The 18,613-nt window shown below is 39.8% G+C and overlaps 1 protein-coding gene across 2 annotated transcripts; it reads left to right on the top strand.

The window, feature by feature from the left end:
* The first annotated feature begins 2,743 nt into the window (after window positions 1-2,743).
* Window positions 2,744-18,155, top strand: LOC132106645 (influenza virus NS1A-binding protein homolog A). 2 transcript variants are annotated; one of them, XM_059512536.1, is made up of 15 exons: window positions 2,744-3,021; window positions 10,066-10,312; window positions 10,575-10,699; window positions 11,233-11,402; window positions 11,485-11,560; window positions 11,641-11,814; window positions 11,902-12,027; window positions 13,903-14,010; window positions 15,394-15,520; window positions 15,608-15,835; window positions 15,920-16,041; window positions 16,126-16,252; window positions 16,374-16,505; window positions 16,666-16,839; window positions 16,914-18,155. In XM_059512536.1, the coding sequence occupies exons 3-15, from the start codon at window positions 10,589-10,591 to the stop codon at window positions 17,168-17,170; spliced, it is 1,932 nt and encodes a 643-aa protein (XP_059368519.1). In that variant the 5' UTR covers window positions 2,744-3,021; window positions 10,066-10,312; window positions 10,575-10,588; the 3' UTR covers window positions 17,171-18,155. The 2 variants fall into 2 exon arrangements, with proteins under 2 accessions (XP_059368519.1, XP_059368520.1); XM_059512537.1 differs by lacking the exons at window positions 2,744-3,021; window positions 10,066-10,312 and adding an exon at window positions 10,314-10,330.
* Window positions 18,156-18,613: the final 458 nt, after the last annotated feature.

Below are 18,613 nucleotides of genomic sequence, written 5' to 3'. Positions count from 1 at the left end.
AACACTTTATTTGTGATTAGATTAACTATTCCAAATTCGCAAATATTACACATAGAGGTATCTTCTGTCAACGTTTTTCTGATATGTTGCAAGTATAAAATATTTGAAAATATCCAGCATTATTTGTGCAAAGCAGCATTATTCCAGATACACGATCAGTCATGTTGCTTAGGAATGGGTCAACACTTTAAATAACCACAAATTACAATAATTACACCACAACAAAGAGAACAAACCCAATCCCTGGCCCCCTGGACAGACACCGGTCCCCTGAAAGCGCCACAACATCTATGTGTGTAGACAGGCTCTCTAGTTTAATCCTGTCCTTTTAGTTATGCCTACAACTTTGTTTTAAAAAACTTGGGCCCGTATTCATAAAGATTCTAAGAATTCTCTCACAAAACTCTTAATTTAGCTTAAAAACTTTTACGTAGGAGCCTTAGCTTAAGAACGATCCGAACTGAGAGCAACTCTGTGTAAGGAAAAGACAAAAACGTTCATCTTAGTGAGGAGGCGGGTTTGACCCTGTTGCTATGTATGACACAATCTTTTGAAGACTGTGATTGGTTGGTTGTCCAAGAAGGAAAAAAATAGTGATTTTAAGTATAGGGTCTATTCTAATTCTCACTTTGAATTTACACGCGTAATTTTTCCTATTTGACGGTTCTCTCTCTCTCTCACACACACACACACACACACACACACACACACACACACACACACACACACTATATGGGTGTATATAAATCCTTTTTTTATTTACCTTTATTTGATTGGCTTAGAATGATAAAAATTGTTTCACTCTTTCCAATTACAGTGATTGCTGTCCTATTTAAGTGGCGGTTTGAATGTTGGTTTTAATGTATCAAACATGGAATCAAAACCAAGAAGGACGAGAAAGCCCAACTGGACAGAGGAACAGTGTTTACTGTTAGCCCAGTTAGTGGATGAACACAAGGCCATTCTTAAAGGAAAATTCGGGCCGGGTGTCACAGCAAGGGACAAGAAGCAGACATGGGAGCGTATAGCACAAACTATTTACGGTTCATTCCCCCTGCTTGTGCGCACCTATGAGCCTGCTATATTCATAAATGCAGTTTTTTGAGCCTGCAAGGTGGGAATGTCAACGAAATGAACTGCGACACATTAAGATGTTCTGAAAGTGCTGTAATTGTTTGTGTGATCACTCTGCTTACAGAAGGTTGTGACAGACCGAAATCATCACTATTGCCATTTTTTCGTCTGCTAAAGAAACTCTTAAGCCTCTTAAAAGTCCTCGTCTGTTCTCCTAACAAGTTTGACCTTAAGACCACTTTTAAGGGTTAAGATGCTTTCTGAATTACTTTATTCTTTACTAGGATTTTTTCTTTAATTTTAAGAGTAAACGCCCACATTTCTAAGAATTTTCTTAGAATTTTGACACTAGGAGCTACTTTTTGCATTAAGATTCTTTATGAATACTGGCCCTGATCCGTATGTCGAGAATCGCTTGTCAGTTCAGTTGTTGTTGAGGATTTGCACACAAAGGCCAGGAAGTTTCTAGAGTCTCTGTTACTGGTATTGTGCGGTCAGTGCATTACACTGGCTGGCAGTTACAGAATGGGCAGCTTAGCATTGCCTTGGTCTCATGTGTCTATAGTCGTACCGCTGATCCATTAATCCAATTAAGATTTACAACGCTGGCCAAAGCAGAGAGTCTTACCTGTGCAGGAGAGAGTGGATAATGAGGAAATTTTGGCTCTGACGTCATGCGCTCCTGCATCACAGAAAAAGCTAAGCTTCTTTACACATGGGGAGGTGAAGGAGTGCAATATATGATATGGTATTGGAGGTCTCGATACACTGTATAAGAGCTATCAGGACACTCATCATTCACTCATTTGTGACCATATACAAAAGCTTTCTGGCCAGTGACCACATGCAAAGATTATCACCCTACAATCACTGACTGGGTGTGTAAAGCCTAAGGCAAAATTGAAAATGAGAGGGAAAATACAGGTAATGTTTGTTTCAAAGCCATGAGGTTTTAACCTTTTTGACCTAAGATCCTTTGAATGCCTCGCCCTCAGAAATTAGTAGTGTCAAAAGATTCATATAATTATGATATATTTCATAAAATAAGTTTAAAAAATGGAATGGTTTATCATTAAAAACTACAGGAGTTCATTACAGCTCACTATAAGATGGTAATTGCGAATTGTAGGATATGAACCTGCTATTGCAAGAAAAAAATGTTGCGAGATAAAATGCAGAAAAATCTTTTTTATTTTTATTCCATGGCAGAAAACCTAAACTCAGAATACAGAGAGAAAAAGTCAGAATTACTAAAGAAACTCAGAATTCTGAGGAAAAGTAGATTTGAGAGATAAAAGTCAAAATGACCTTATATTATTATTTTCCCCCATGGTGGAAGCAGATTTCCATAAAGACTACTATTTAGGAAATGTTTGCTTTTTTTTTTACATGAAAAATAAAGAATTGTCAGTTTATATTTTGTAAAACTACAGCTGGATTTCAATTAAGTTTAAGCCCCTGAAGTTATAATAATTGAATATAGGTTATGTTAAAAATAATCTAAGGCCCCTGTGAAGTGATGTCGTCTAGTGGACCACGCCCCTCCGTTGGAGAACCACTCTTCAAGAATGATGAAATGCCTAAAGCAAATGAGATACATGCAGTGAAAAAAAAAAGTTTAAAAAGCTATGTCTCAACTCAGACTAGTTTTACAAGCCGTTCTCCCCTGACTCCGGGGTTCGTCCTCACCTCACAGTCCGTCGGTACTTTTCCGCAGGCGGAGCTCTAGTCTTACGTCACACGCGACTCAGCCCCGTGGCTTTTGTCAAACGTGTCCTCCAGCATCGCTGTCAAAGCTCGCTCACCGATCTATCAGTCTCGGGACCCGGAACAACAGGGTTGTGCGGACGCAGAAACGTGCCATATCTGTTGCTTTTGCAATCCACAACCAACAGCTCTGAATTGACCTTAAATATGTCTACTATCGTCTACCGTCAAACAGATCAGGTAAGAATCAAGCTTACCAGCATTGTGTGAAGATTCACGGCGCCTACACGTTTCCTTTATATATGACTTTTTTATGATTATTTGCTTGTACGTTGCTATTTTGTATTCCACGTACACTTGTATGTACTCGCGCGACTGCCATATGGTGCATTGTAGTCTGCTCTGCATCTCTTCCGTTTCTTCATAAACGCATGCGTTGCTCGCATCAGAAAGCTCGCTTGAGTTCAACGTTTTGCAGCGCGCAGCAAACCGTGATTTTGTAAATGTTTAATTTAGTTGGATTTGTACATTTGTACTTTTGTTTCACACATATGAAAACAATGTACGTTTAAAATAAGTCTCCAACGAAGCATTGCTTATTAAATAAATAATTGCTTATTATTAGTAACGAATAATTAAGGAAATAAAACGTATAGAAAGAAAAACATGGGGTTTTACAGTTAAAGCAATTGCATTGTCATCATTAAGTATTTATAGTATTGTAAGGGTTGAAATATTGCACATTCAGTATTCGCTGGTCAGGCAGAGTTTATTTATTTAACGTTACGGCCATGTCGTTTTTCCCGTTTCATAATAAAATGGGCTTCATACACTTTTGAAATCTAGCTGCTTTTCCCTGTCAAATTTGATTGTGCCTTTGTCATGATTATTGTGTGCTTGCAAATATTTAAAAAAATATATAATATAATAAAATCAAATAATTATTAAACCACCGTAAACCAAGGTATAAATGTAATAATAGATCAAAGAAAACCAAGACGGGACAGTTGTCAAGGTTAAAAAAAAGTGACTAGTGTGGTTCATAGAAAGCAGTGCTCGTATATTTTGCACAACGTACATTTTACCTCATTGTTTATCTTTTGTGATGAAGATGATAAAATAACGACCAGGTCCTACTGACCCAGTTATGGATTTATCGTAGACTTGGACGAGTCACGAGGGGCTCAGAAACATTTTTGGCTCTGTATGATGCAAGTTTCATTGTGCGGGAAATACGAGGCGTGTTAATGGACACTTCTTGTAGCCAATCGCGTCATGCATGCTGGCCTATCAGGTTTCGTGAATTTAATGGGGCGTTACCCATAGAAAATGTGTCCCTGCGGGTTTGATTGAATACACCATATAGTCTCATACCTTTCACCTCATATCTAATAATTTTACGGTTTAAATTATTTTAACATTTTCATACAGTTTTATTAAGCAGCAGTTCTAAAAAAAAAAACGTGTTTGTTATTTTTATTTTTTATTTTGTTGCTTGATTTCTCTCTACATATGTCCTCGCTTATACATGAAAATACCTAAAAACGTTTCCTCAACCTATCATTGTGCGCGCTCTCACACAGTACTGTGGTTTTACACATAAAATCTCTAGTCATATCATATTTCACAATCCCATTTGCAAGTCACAGGAAGCTGCAGTTTCACTTCTTGCAAATCCTTTTCCGTTCCATACCTCCACATCTGACTATGGATGACCTAATTGTCACCGCAGTGCTTCATTTGTAAGGGAAATGAATGCAGCAAATCCTGTGCTCCTTAAACTAAGACATTAGCTTGTGTATTTTGATACATATATTCTTAAGAGTTAAGATGCTGTTTTTGTATAGATCTATTTATTTATATTTCTTTTTAGAGAATTGCTTAGCTATTTAACTGCCTTTCCTCTGTTGTGTGTTTTGTGGTTGGTTAATGTGACCACTGGGAGACATTTTCTGTGATGGCCACTGAATAAAATCGGCATTCTGTCTTTTTCCCTTTCAAACGTGTTCTTTCCATATGTTGAATGATTATTACATTTTCCAGTCTGTTCTCATGCGTGAGCTCATCCGGTGGCTCGGTTAGCTCAATGTTTAAATTGTGTTCTCCTATTAACCTTTTCCCATAAAGGTTAGTATTTCATTAGAGAGAGGCAGAGATAAAAACCAAGAAGCCAAGATAAAAACAGTAGCTTTGTTGCCCTTTGCTCTCCGAATGCAATCTATTAATTCACAACGCAGTTAAAAAATAGAATCTATAAAAAAAGTACTGAACTGTGATTATTAAGATGGATTTATTTTTTAGACCGAGAGAGAATAAATCACTGATTTTGCCAGGTGTTATGTAACCCCTGGAAATGCGGCTCCGATTTTAGTGCACATCTGAATATGATTTTATGATATTAATTTTCTGCATGCCTTTTCCACAGCCTCTCATGATCTTGCACAACCATTTGACCATAATGTTATTTCTGTAGTTGCACATCCACTTCCCTTCCTGCACATTTTATGCAGATTCACTGTTGTGCAAGCCATTCATTACCTCAAAGGTACATTGGGTGATTGATTTGTCAACTCCATAAAATACATATGTTATTATTTTATACTTCCAGGGCCATTATTTATTTGTTAACATTATTATTTGTAAAGCATGGCATTTACAATGCCAAGGTCTTGATTCTTGGTAAAATTTGCCATGAATAACTTTGCACAGAAAAATCAGGCAAATATCTAAATGTTAGCAAGCCTGTGTGTTTCTGACGCTGACTAATGTAGTTCACCTTTTTCTTAGAGCTGGATGAGTTCCCAGAGAGAAAGCGTGACTTGCGAGAAAGGTCTTATGACGGAGACCATTATAATTGCAAATGCTGCCTATTGTCATGGTGTAGACTAAGAGCAGTTTGAATTATATACAAATGCATGCAAGGAACTCGTTGTCCTCTTAAGCCTAATTTTTTTTTTGTATGACCTTAAGCGATGCATTAAGTTGTTGCTCAGTCTGGGTTATCTGTTGAGTACTTCTGCAGAGTCAATAGAACAACTGTTGCTGTGTGTTTCAGCCCATTCTCTTTCTCTCTCGCCTCATTGTCTGTCCCACGCTTACCGACTGTGCATGCTGTTTGCTGCATGCCAGAGGGGGCCAAAAAGATTATATGCACAAAACACTTTCAGAGTGTTTACTGCCACCACACATTTCAGTATCTGCCCACTTTTTTGTCTTTTCACCCCTTGACTCTGTCAGTAATTGTGTGAGGATGCTGTGGTTGCTGCTACACAATGAACGGATTCGTGAGTCCGTCTGAAGCTGCAAAGTCACCATAGGCTTTATCTGCTGTCTGACCTGTAAATGCCTTGGTTTAAAGTATCAGTCCCCAATTCCATTACAAGTTGACTGACAGCTCTCAGATCAAGGTCACTAGTTAGAAACTCGACAGTTCAGACTTATCAGTGAGTGGAAATGACATGGCGCTGTTTTTGTCCTAAAATATATGTCAAGGTCATTGCATAAAATATCAGATAAGGTGACGTTTTAATGACAAGACAAAGTTAATTCCGTTTTTAAAATGAGGTGTGACTCAAACTTTAATAAAAATAAAAAAAACTTGCATGTATTAAATATCTTTTAAATAAATGTAAAGATTTTTCTCAAATATATTTTCTTTGACTTTTTTTTCTAGGGAGGAAAGTTTTTGGATTAATTTATATGTGGGATTTAGTGGACTAAACTCCAGTGTAGACAGATGAAACAGGAAGGGCATTAGAAAGAGCTCCCATAAAAATCATAATTCAGTGCTTCCGTGGTCTTTTTGCTTATCCTAGTGTAGGGCTGTCACTTTTGAGAAAAATCAAATTCGAACGGATATCGAATATCATGCAATGTATTCGAATATCTACATGACAACCAGCCCCCACCCCCCCCTGCATAAAAAAAAAAAAACACACCATAGCCTAAGGGGCCGTTCACATACCGTGCCTAAAAACTCGTGGAAAACGCTAAGCGTCGCTTTCTCCTTCTCCAAAGCGCTCGGGCAGTTGCACTCCTGAGTTGTCTGCTGTTGCTAAAAAACCATGACCTACTCTCTCATTGAAGACGCGGAAATTTCAGCAAAGGATAAATGGATTTGCAGCACTTAAAATCGCTTGCAGTAACGTAGCTCTGCTACTAAATTTATTTCAAAATGGCAATCCATATCAGTGTTGCCAGCTTGGAAATGTCCAAGTATCGTACCAGAAGTTCAAAATTATCGTATTTGGAAGAAAATTATCGTACACGAATCAAAACACTTATCTATCTATTCAAAACCAACTACATTTACACGACCTGCAAATTACCACAATAGTAGGCGTATGGTTGGACGGAAGCAGTGCGCAAAATACTATCCCATTATTTTCAGTGACTGTCTGCATCGCGGTGAATATTAAAACATATTAAAATGATTTTTAACTCTTGCATTGTCGCGTCCATTGTAGGCAGAATTTAGCTTTTGCTGCGTGGTGCAGTTAACTCCACATCTGAGCCGCTGTCATCGGAATCCTGCGTGTTGCCAGATGTTGAAGGGGTTCTTGCTGTTCTTAACACACTCTGAAGTGCACACAAACGCATTTAGAGTGTCTGTCTGTAAATAGCCGATTTTGTGTATGAGTAAAGAAGCCCTATGACTGCTACTACCATCATTTACATTTTCATCAAATTCTGAAATTATCGTACATTACGGGATTTTTTTCATTATTGATCGTACATCGTACAGAGGTAAAAATTATCATACAAATACGATAATTATCGTACGTCTGGCAACACCGATTCATATAGAGCTATGACCAGCTGTTCCTTCATCTTGGCTGAGCTTTCAACGTTGTTACGGGAAAGGATGAAGCTGATTGGTTATTTCTTGTCACATGACCCACGGTGCGCTTGCGGCATTCTGAAAAGTTGAGATGTTTTTAACTCGATGCAGTGCGGACACGCCTGGAAAAAACGAGCGTATCGCACCGCCGACTGCGTCGCTTCCATTATGAGTGCGCATACCTTGGAAATAACGAACATGAGCGCACAAAAGACGCGATATATGAACGGCCACTAATGGAGAATTGGAGATTCCATCACAAATGTTTAACAGTGAGTCATAAACAGGACTATCTGGATTATTATTTTTTTTTACTTAATGTTTGAAACAGCAGGTTATCAACTTAGAATATCAATTTATATGAAGTGCCACTATGCATATCCCACAACATTAGGCTAAATGAAAAAAGAAAAGAAAAAACGATTCAGAACAGGCACAAACAATAACGTGACAACTTAAACAGCAGCAGGAGTAAGGCATATAGCCGAGCCTAATTCATTTCTTAATACTGGTTGCAAGAAAAACCTGTCTATCAACTTGATCTGGATTCAGTGCGGCTCTCTTTTTATTTACAATGTTCCCCATGGTGGAGAACACACGTTCGGAGAGCACAGACGTGCCTGGCTACTAGCTCTTATCAGGCGGGAAGGAAGTCGACAGGAAGTTGAAGTCGGCCGCGTGCCGCCATCTTGTAGCAGAACTTCACTTGCGTTAGCATCCCATTGACTCCCATTCATTTTGGCATCACTTTGACAGCGAATAACTTTACATCTGAGGCGTTTAAAGACTCCATTTGTCCATTATTTATTTCTAAAGATACACGACAATGTATAAAGGGCTCCATTACCTTCTATGTTACATTATGGCCCCGTAGAAACACGTTTTGTTAAAATAGGCTAACGATTGCGTCATAACCTCTCGACTTTCTGTCACACAGTAGAGAAATTACCGTACAGACAGGAGGAGAAGCTCGCAGGCAATCGGGGAGACGTCAAGAGAGAAGCCCATAGATACAAGCCCTGGTGTTACATTTTAAAATACTATACAAAATAATTAATCAGAATACTTACTCCTGCTCACTCACGCCAAAGAACTCCCCGCTCAAGCATGCCGTCTCTGCAAGATTAACGATGGCAGTTTGCACGCACAGCTACTAGAACATTTACATCTGTCAGACAGGTTGCTGACGTCATCAAGCTTAGTTTGAGTCTGCACGTCAGAAACGGAAGTGTTAAAAATCACTAAAAATGGGCTTCACTTGTCTTAATTGAGTTCCAATGGGGTCGCTGTGTCCATTTCTTTTACTGGCTATGGCTCTTATTCGCTTGATTTGGTCATGGGCCTATGCTGCGATACGTATAGAGTGCCCTCTACTGGATAAGATGGCAAAGAATAAAATAAAAATCAAACGGTCTAATCATAGACTGTAAAAAATGCGCTACACATGGCATTTTAAAAACCGGATATTTTATTTATAGTTCGATTACGGATATTTCACGTCATGTTCGAATGCATATTCGAATATCGAATAAAAAGTGACAGCCCTATCCTAGTGCTTGAAAATGTTTCTCCAGTGCCACTTATCTTCAAGAGGAAGCATCCCTATGATAAGGTAAATTAAGGCCTAGCATTTTCCGATTGATGTTTTCAATAATCAACCCCTGAGGAGGATAGAGCAAGAGAAGATGAGCAGATTATCCAAAGTCCTCCACTGCCTGCTTGGAGCATTTGCATCGACTGAGGCTGGAATCGATAAAAGGACATGAGTGGAAAAATACTAGCAGGTTTTCATGTAAAACATGAGGATTCCACTTATTGGAGCTCATTTGTTTTTCGCTTCTGCATTTTTCCATCCACACACAGCTGTAGCCACATCACTGTGGGAAGGTGATAAATCCATCAAAATTCCTGACTAAGTACATTTTTTGTTTGTGTGACCATCCTTCACCCCTAAAATTTGACCTTCTGCTAACTAAAAGGGTTTTGAAAGACCTGTGGTGCATTCCAGAAGCATGTGGGTGTGGTAGAGCCATGTGATTAACAGGAGAATTTGTGTGAGTGTTGAAGAAACGGTCTGACCAAGAGAAGGGTTAACGGAGGGTCAGAAAAGCATGTCCTGAGATTTAGGAAGCTTCTTGAATTAAGTCTGTATGAGAATGATTCTATCCAGATTAATTTGAACTGTCTGTGCAGCAGGAGTGAAGGCTGATCCCGAATAAGGCACGTGTTTAACTCCATGAAAGCGATCAGTAGCGTAAAGCTGGGCCAGTTTGTGATCGGCAGCGCATCTGCCCTTGGGCAACATGTGAACCTTTCATTTCTGTTAGTTCATTCCAAATCAGCATTATATGTTGTGGCTATTGACGTGGGAGTAATTGCCATTGATGTGATCAGTGTTCCTGAGATCAGTCATCACAACCCCTTGTTTGTTATTTGTTTTGCAGGTTATAATGCACAATCAACACAGAAAGGGTTTGAGTCTATAGCCAACGGGACACGCAAGGACTTGATTGCAGTCACTCTAAGCCTGAGAGTTTGAGTCACCTCTGACCCCCTGCTGTGCCCACTGGTTGCCTGGCATTGCCTTTACCATCCACTTCATAGTGAAGGAAGACCTAGGCACTCCCATTCCTGGTTCTACTTCACTCGTGCCTTTTTACGGCTTTCCCAAGTAAACTATCTCTTCCAGACGTACGTCATTCGTATTAGGTAAGTGCATGAATTATACATGAGGCTGACTGTTATGTGTGCACAATAGGATGGATTTAAAGTGATTATAGACTCCGACAGCTTTCTAGCCAGCAGCTAAAATGAGTTATACATTGTATTTCATGTGCAGATGTATGCGTGGGTAATGTGAGGTAATATGTAAGATATGCAGTGTGGGATAGATATTTTGAAGTAAAATCTCAAAATTGACTTTGAAGCATTTTATTGTTTCACTTTTGCAAAGGCCTAATTTCCAAAATGATTCCCAACGGATATTTGATTTTTGAGGACGAAAGTTTCCAGGATTCCACTGTGGCCAAGATGAACGCCCTTAGAAAGAATGGACAGTTCTGTGATGTGAGACTACAGGTAACACACCCTTTTTTAACCTTATTATTTTCCGTGTAATCATGAGACTGCTGAAACATGACTAAGGGAAGAGGGTGTTTCGTTATATGTGGGTCCTGGATCTTTGAATGGCCTTTAGCCATATGTCGCTCATTAACAAACAAAGCCAAACCCTCTATGTTCAAAATATTTCAAAGACTGAATGGGAGGTTTAACATGATCTGAAAACATTTAATAGTTAATTCTCAAGATTTTTTCTTTCGAATCAAAAAAAGAGTTTGACATTTAAATGACCATGCACCATATCTGAAAATCCTGATTTATTGTATGTAAATTAAAATCTAAATGTAGTAAATTATGTAGTAAATTACATCAAAAGTGCCTATTTCTTTGTTACGTTAAAACGGTTAGTTCTGAATAGAAGTTAAAGTTATAAGAACGGTCTAAGGTTCAGTACAAGCTCATTCGAAAGCATCTGGATTGGGCTGTGGTTTATCACAAAAATTTATAAATTTATAAAAACAGGGTTAACCTTAGTCCTTTTACTTCTGTAGGTGTGTGGCCATGAATTGATGGCTCATCGGGCAGTACTGGCTTGTTGCAGTCCATATCTGTTTGAAATCTTTAACAGCGACCTGGAACCTCATGGTGTGTCTCATGTGAAATTTGAGGATCTGGACCCTGAGGCTGTGGAGATCCTTCTCAACTACGCTTACACTGCCCAGTAAGAGACCATTATACCGCACTTTTTCTACCATATTAATGGCTTTCCAATGTTTTCTGATATCTGCTTTTACTCTCTGCAGGTTGAAGGCAGATAAAGAGCTAGTTAAGGAGGTTTACTCTGCAGCCAAACGGCTCAAAATGGACAGAGTGAAGCAGGTAGGTTAATCAAGCATGTGTTTTTGTGACCGTTTTACTTGAGATGAAGCTCTAACCAAGTCTATTGTACTTGCTCCCAGATCTGTGGCGACTATCTTCTCTCCAAGATGGATTCCCAGAGTGCCATCTCCTATCGCAATTTTGCCAGCTGCATGGGAGATTGGCGTCTGCTGGGCAAGATCGACAGCTATATCCAGGAGCATCTTCTGGACGTGTCTGAGCAAGAGGATTTTCTCAAGCTACCACGCCTTAAGGTGAGCTGACCTTTGCCCTTTTAGGTCATGTACTAATCTTTATTGTGCTCCTGTGCTAAATACATACTCTTGTGGTCTGGTTTGTAGTTGGAGGTGATGCTGGATGATAACTTGTCCTTGCCTAGTAATGGCAAGCTGTACACCAAGGTGATTGGCTGGGTGCAGCGCAGCCTGTGGGAAAATGGCGAACCCCTGGAGCGACTGATGGAGGAGGTGAGCACTGCACTCCACTGTGAGCTCCTCTCTCCCTTCCCTCCCTTCTTCCCCTTCGTAATTCATCCCATTCACAGATCTAACAGGTCACACCAGCCATCTTAATGGTAGAGGTTGGATGGGTTTGTTTTCTCTGCCTTCCATATATATATATATAGTCCAGGTGAGCCAAACTAAAAGCCTCCTGAATGCTCAGTGCTGTGCAGTAACTGCAGCTACTCTGTCTGCTCACAGAGAGTGACATGACATGTTGCTGTCCCAATGACATCTCTCTCTTCTCTAAACAGGTGTGTGAGTGTTTGAGTGAGTGTGCTTGCTCTGGGAACCAGCACTAACAGTTCTTCCTCCCCACTGATTTATCTCTCCTTAGGTTTATTAGAGCAAACATCAGCAGGATTCTCACAAGACTGAAGAAGCCAAGACTGGGGCCCTCCAGGGTAATGAGTCAGTGAATGAAAGAAAATAACAAAAGAACAAGAGGGAGCTGTGGCGAAATGAGCGCTAGGCTCTTGTCCTTTAAACAAATGCACTCACCAACAGTACACAGTTAATTTAAAATGACACTTCAGATGTCTGAGTACCACCACGTTGAACACTTCAAAACATTTACATTTTAAGTCCACCTATGGTAACTCGCATGTGAAGTAAATCAAAGCATGTCACACAGTTGTTCATGCACGCACTTAAAGTACAAAATATTCAAATGATTGGCACACAAATATGGATGCTTTATGCCACAAAAGCATTTAACATTACACACACGGTATACACCTGAATACTGATCAAGTACGAATGAAAGAAAAAGAACACAGCGATAGACTTTATAAAAGGCTTAATGATGGCACCTACAGTAAGTTTCATCCTTAATAAAGGAAGTGGGAACTGGGTGCAGCTTAGAGGGATGTTCTGAAATTGCTCTCAGTTCCTTTTAAACCACTTTTGGACACATTCCCAGCAGGGATGGGCACAGGAAGTGACAGCAGCAGTCAGTCATGGAAACATGAAACATTACTTTTTTTTCTAATTCAAATTTTTTTTTTGGAATATCAGTAAACTATTGTATAAAACACTACTATAGCTTTAGATAAATGCCCACTTTATGTGTATCCTGTTCACTTGGCATTAACACTGTATGCAGTTGTTCAAGAATAGCTTACGATTTTTACTTCAGATACTTTCTCATTGTGCAAGACACTTAAAACATTGATGCAACCATGCTTTTGCCATTTTATTTACTTAATATATCTGCAAGTACCCATAGACAAATACCCAGAAATGCTGTAATGTTGTTGTTGTTGTTTTTTACAATCATTGTTCCATTTTGTCCAATTTCAGTGGAATTGTTTTGAGTTATTTGAACTGAATTTTCTATTATATTTGGTTTTGAAAAAAACTTTAAGCTTGAAGACAATCCAAGAATTTATTTATTTTTCTAAATGAAGCACTCATTTTTGAGCTGTGTAAGTAGAAAACCGGTACTAGAGTTTATGTGATGACGTCTGACTTGACTAACCCCCTCAGCTGAGAGGATGGCTGACAGCCGAACATCCACTGATGGAGCTTGTTTGTCTATTTCCTTCTGCAAACTTGTTGACAAATGAAGGTTCCCAAGATGCTTTGTGGCAAACAGTATTGTGATCCACATTCTGCTGTTTTTAGTGCAGTGAAAAGTCCAGAAGATCTTTGGAAATGCTCCTGAATCCACAACAACACTGTTCTTATTCTTTAAGAAGCTTTCTTACCAGCATCTTGCAGTGATCAAGCGCTATGGCCCTTCCCTTCTTAACTTTCCTTCTTCCCCTAACCCATGTAGTTGGGTGCTCTGTTGTTTTGGAGACAGCCACATGGGTTCTGTTGTTGCTGTGTGTTTTGCAGGTGCAAACGCTGTACTATTCGGCCAATCACAAGCTGCTCGATGGGAGCCTGCTTGATGGGCAGGCTGAGGTGTTCGGCACTGAGGATGACCACATCCAGTTTGTGCAGGTACACAACCAGCGCCGAGCTCTTCTCAGGCTGCAAACGCTAGCAGAGTAGCTGCTTTGTTGTGCTGGGTAGTTGAGTCTGAACGTTTTGAGCTAGAGCGATCACGAAGTGTGCGTGATAAATGTGTGGATTGGATTTTAGTACTGCTTGTAGTGTGGCTTTACTCTGGGATTAGATTAAAGTTAAAAGAATAGTCCAAGGTTCAGTACAAGCTCATTCGAAAGCATCTGGGTTGTGCTGTGGTTTATCACAAAAATGTATTTCCATATTTCCCTTCTTTGAAAAAAAAAAAAAGTAAGGCACGTACAATAGAAGTTATTAATCTGTTATCTGTAAATGTTAAAATATTCACTGCTCCAATATTTTTCCAGTATAACCACAAAATGTAAACAATATGCATGTTAACTAAACTTTATTCTAGTTTTTAAAAAAAAAATACTGCTTGCTAATCTTTTCTGTGTAATTTTATATCCAACTCTGGTGCTATGACAACATAATGACTAAAATGACTGTAAAAGATTTAAGCCACTTTAAAGCTCATCTAATACACACGCTTTAAAAAAAAAAATTAATGTGAGAACTTTCTAAAATTCTAAGCTCCATATCCTTTAAAAATAGGCCCATTAATAACTAAAACCTAAAGTTTTTAAAAGGGATCATGAACTGAGAAACCAAATATCCATAGGTAATTTTACTATATAAAACATCTTATAAGTTTCAGAACTCAAAATGTTAGTGTTAGTCTAAAAACAGCTTAAACTGAAGCCAGTCTGCTAAAACGACAGCTTGTGAAATGTACAACTCTATTACGTAATAGTGTAGCTGCTAAACACCGCCTCCACATAAGAAGATCAATGCCTGCTTCTACATTGCTGGCTGCTTTGCTATTAGCTTATGCGTTTTTGACCTAAATCACATCAGCGTCCATCTATGAAGGATATAGGCTGTCAAACACACAACTGTTAGCCAGTCATACCAGTGGCCATTTACTTCATCCACCAATCCTATTTAAAGAGCGTTCTGATAAGCAGTACAGAAAATAGCCTATTACTTCTAAATAATGTTTTTTGATGTAAAAATGTATAACATTATAAAGGAACCTCAGAGAACAGTACAAAATATTTAAAAAGCCAGTTTATGACCCATTTAACAGAAAAAAATTCAGAGTAAAAATTATTTTTGTGGTATTCAGCATTATGCCACAATTGCTGTCTATCGAGCTTAACTTGCTTTCAACCCAGAATATTCCTTTTACCTGATGCAGGCCAAGCATCTGTTAAGTTGTTAAGTCAGACTTACACCTAGACGGGGTCTGGGACTGTGTGAGGTTGTGTGTATTTGGACCATGGGCTCGGAGTCTGTAGCTGCGCTGTGCCTTTGCAGAAGAAGCCCCCACGAGAGAATGTACACCGACAGCTGAGCACCAGCTCCTCTAGCAGCCTCTCCCCTGGATCCGCCAAACATTCCTGCAAGCAAGATTGGAAATACATTGCTTCCGAGAAGACCACCAGTACGTGTGCACATTTGATGTCTTCAGGTTGTCAAGACTTATCTGCAGTTGCTTAAAGTCACCTTCTTCCTCTTTCTCTCCCCACAGACAATACGTATCTGTGTCTGGCCGTGTTGAACGGCGTGCTGTGTGTGATCTTTCTGCATGGGCGCAGCAGTCCCCAGGCCTCGCCCTCGGCCACACCTTGTCTGACCAAGAGCCTGAGTTTCGAGGGCCAGCCACTGGAAGAGGAACCTGACAAGTTGCTGGCACCTATGCACTACGCTCGCTCCGGCCTGGGCATTGCAGCTCTGAATGGCCGACTCATCGCTGCAGGTTAGTTGTCAACACAAAGTCCAAAGAAATCTGTGAAAGGCTCTCTTACTTACATTAAGCAACTCTGTCTGATCCATTATTTAGGTGGCTACAATCGGGAGGAGTGCTTGAGGACTGTGGAATGTTATGACAGTAAGACAGACAGCTGGAGTTTCATTGCTCCAATGAGGACTCCACGGGCTCGATTTCAGATGGCTGTGCTCATGGTATGTACATGGTCAAATGGGTGTTTACAAAATACAGCCTTCAAAAGCACGGTAAAAAAAAAAATATTGTTTTAATCCAAACAGGGTCAGCTTTACGTAATGGGTGGGTCCAATGGCCATTCAGATGAACTAAGTTGTGGGGAGACGTACAACCCTGGTGCTGACGAGTGGACTCAAGTGCCAGAGCTCAGGACCAATCGTTGCAATGCAGGTAAAAACTTCACTTGTAGAATTTACAATTCCTGTTTCATTGGTAATTGGCCATAACGTATATAAATAAATATCAGTATCTAAAGCTTCAGATTTATCACTGCTTGTTTGACTTTCCTCAGGTGTCTGCTCTCTGAACAACAAGTTGTATGTTGTTGGGGGATCAGATCCATGCGGACAGAAAGGTCTGAAGAACTGTGACGTTTTTGACCCTGTGAGCAAGGCCTGGACCAGCTGTGCCCCTTTAAACATCAGTAAGTCACGTTGACATCAAAAAATATCCCTATAATTGCTTCCACAGGGGTTTTGGGTACTTAAAAGATCACATCTTAAGCGTACAGCGGGGATTACATTGATAAAAAGCCAGACGGATCTGCAAATACTGTTCTCAACATTATTTTTGTGCATCTACAGGGAGGCATCAGGCTGCCGTGTGCGAGTTGGATGGCTTCATGTACGTGATCGGAGGAGCAGAGTCTTGGAACTGTCTGAACAGCGTGGAATGCTACAATCCAGAAAACAACACTTGGACCCTTGTTGCCCCAATGAACATAGCCCGTAGAGGAGCTGGAGTGGCCGTCTATGAAGGTAAGCATAGGACTAATGCTGGGATACGAACATACAGATTGTAGAAGGAGGTAACCGACGTTTGTCTCTCTCAGGTAAACTGTTCGTGGTGGGTGGCTTCGATGGCTCTCATGCCCTGTGTTGCGTTGAAATGTATGACCCCACCCGCAACGAATGGAGGATGCTGGGGAGCATGAACTCACCACGCAGCAATGCTGGTGCGGCCGTACTCAGTGACATCATCTATGCTGTTGGTGGCTTTGATGGAAACGACTTCCTCAACTCGGTTGAGGCCTACAACCCTAAAACAGACGAGTGGAGCCCCTGTGCAGATGCCTTCACCAATTCCTAAGAGCCAGGGGTCAGGGAACCAATGGGGGTGGGGGGGGTTATCTCACTCAAACTAACAGGCTTAGTGACGTAATCGTGCTTTGTGATGTCCTGTGTGTATGCGGGAGGTTGGATGGGTGGGTATTTGAGGTGTAAGGTGGGGGTTCTTTTTTACAGGAGACACCCATGAGGCTGACTTTGTTTTTTTTACAGTGTTTGGGAGGAGGTGGGTTGGGTGGTTTGGGGTTGCCGAAAGCAACATTAAGCCTTTGCATATTGCATACTTTATTTTTGTTGTTGTATATATTGTTTATTTTTTCCACTTTAAGAAGAATGCCAACATTTATTGCATACTGAGTGTACCTATTCGAGTGGTTTAGAAATTTTCCTTTTTTTTTTTAGCAAGTTGAAGACAGGATTGATTGGTTGAACCCATTAAGGAAGTGATTCAGGTTGAATGTTTGCTTTATAGGTTTTTTTTGTTAGCTCACTTCATTTAAAGCTCCATGCTTATACAAAGCCTTATTTTACAAAACATTCAAAAAAAATGGCTTTCCTTTTTGTATCATTAGCCATGACATAGGATTACTGTACCAACCTTTAAAGATGGCCTTTTTTTATATTTTTGATACTCTGCTAAGTAACCAATAGATAGTTGGATGAGCTAGTCGACGCACAACACCCATGAGGATATAAACTTTAATCAGTGCCAGTTTAGTAACCCTCACATGCATATAATCAACCACACTTCAGTGCTTCTGCTCACTAGATCTTGTGTTACTATTTATTTTGTTTTGACTGATTCAAGCAAGTGAGGTGATGCTCATGTCCTTCTCAATACCAACATTTTTAATATTTCCTGTGTTTAGCGTTTGGAAGCAACAAAAAAATATTTTTGGCTCCATGGTTTAGTTTTTCTCAAACTTGATTGGAGGAGAAAATCCTATATCACATTTGTTATGAACCTATATTTCCTTACTAATAAACCATTTCAACCTGTAAAGGTATTGCTGTTTGTGCGTCTCGAAATTATTAATTGCATCTTGTTTTGCACATTTTATCTCTAGATTTGAATTCTGGTATGATTATAGTAAATGTCACATTATTCTGGTGGATATATAACACCACTGATTAGTTGATCCATGAGTTTAGGATCAGATAAAGGGAAATAAGGCCCAAAAAAAATGTTATGTGCCTTTAGCCATGATGTTGGATTACTGTATTTTATGGTTCATTGTTTTATTATCAGTCCATTTATAACTCATGTTGATTCTTGGATTCTTATCCAATACTTCATCCTCAGTCAATTCATAAAAACTAACCTGTCTTAATTCCAGACCAATCGGGACAGTCGTGCTGGCAGGAAGTAGACCAAACGCCACACAGGCACAAGGTTTTTGGGAGGGATTATAGGAATTGTCTGGCACTGAATACCCCTTGGACTTAGGCCATGGTCATTAAATTC

This window comes from Carassius carassius, chromosome 27 (genome assembly GCF_963082965.1).
Source record: "Carassius carassius chromosome 27, fCarCar2.1, whole genome shotgun sequence".
Lineage (NCBI taxonomy): Eukaryota > Metazoa > Chordata > Actinopteri > Cypriniformes > Cyprinidae > Carassius > Carassius carassius.
Note: the sequence above shows the minus strand (reverse complement) of the source record. Positions and strands in the feature narration are given on the sequence as shown.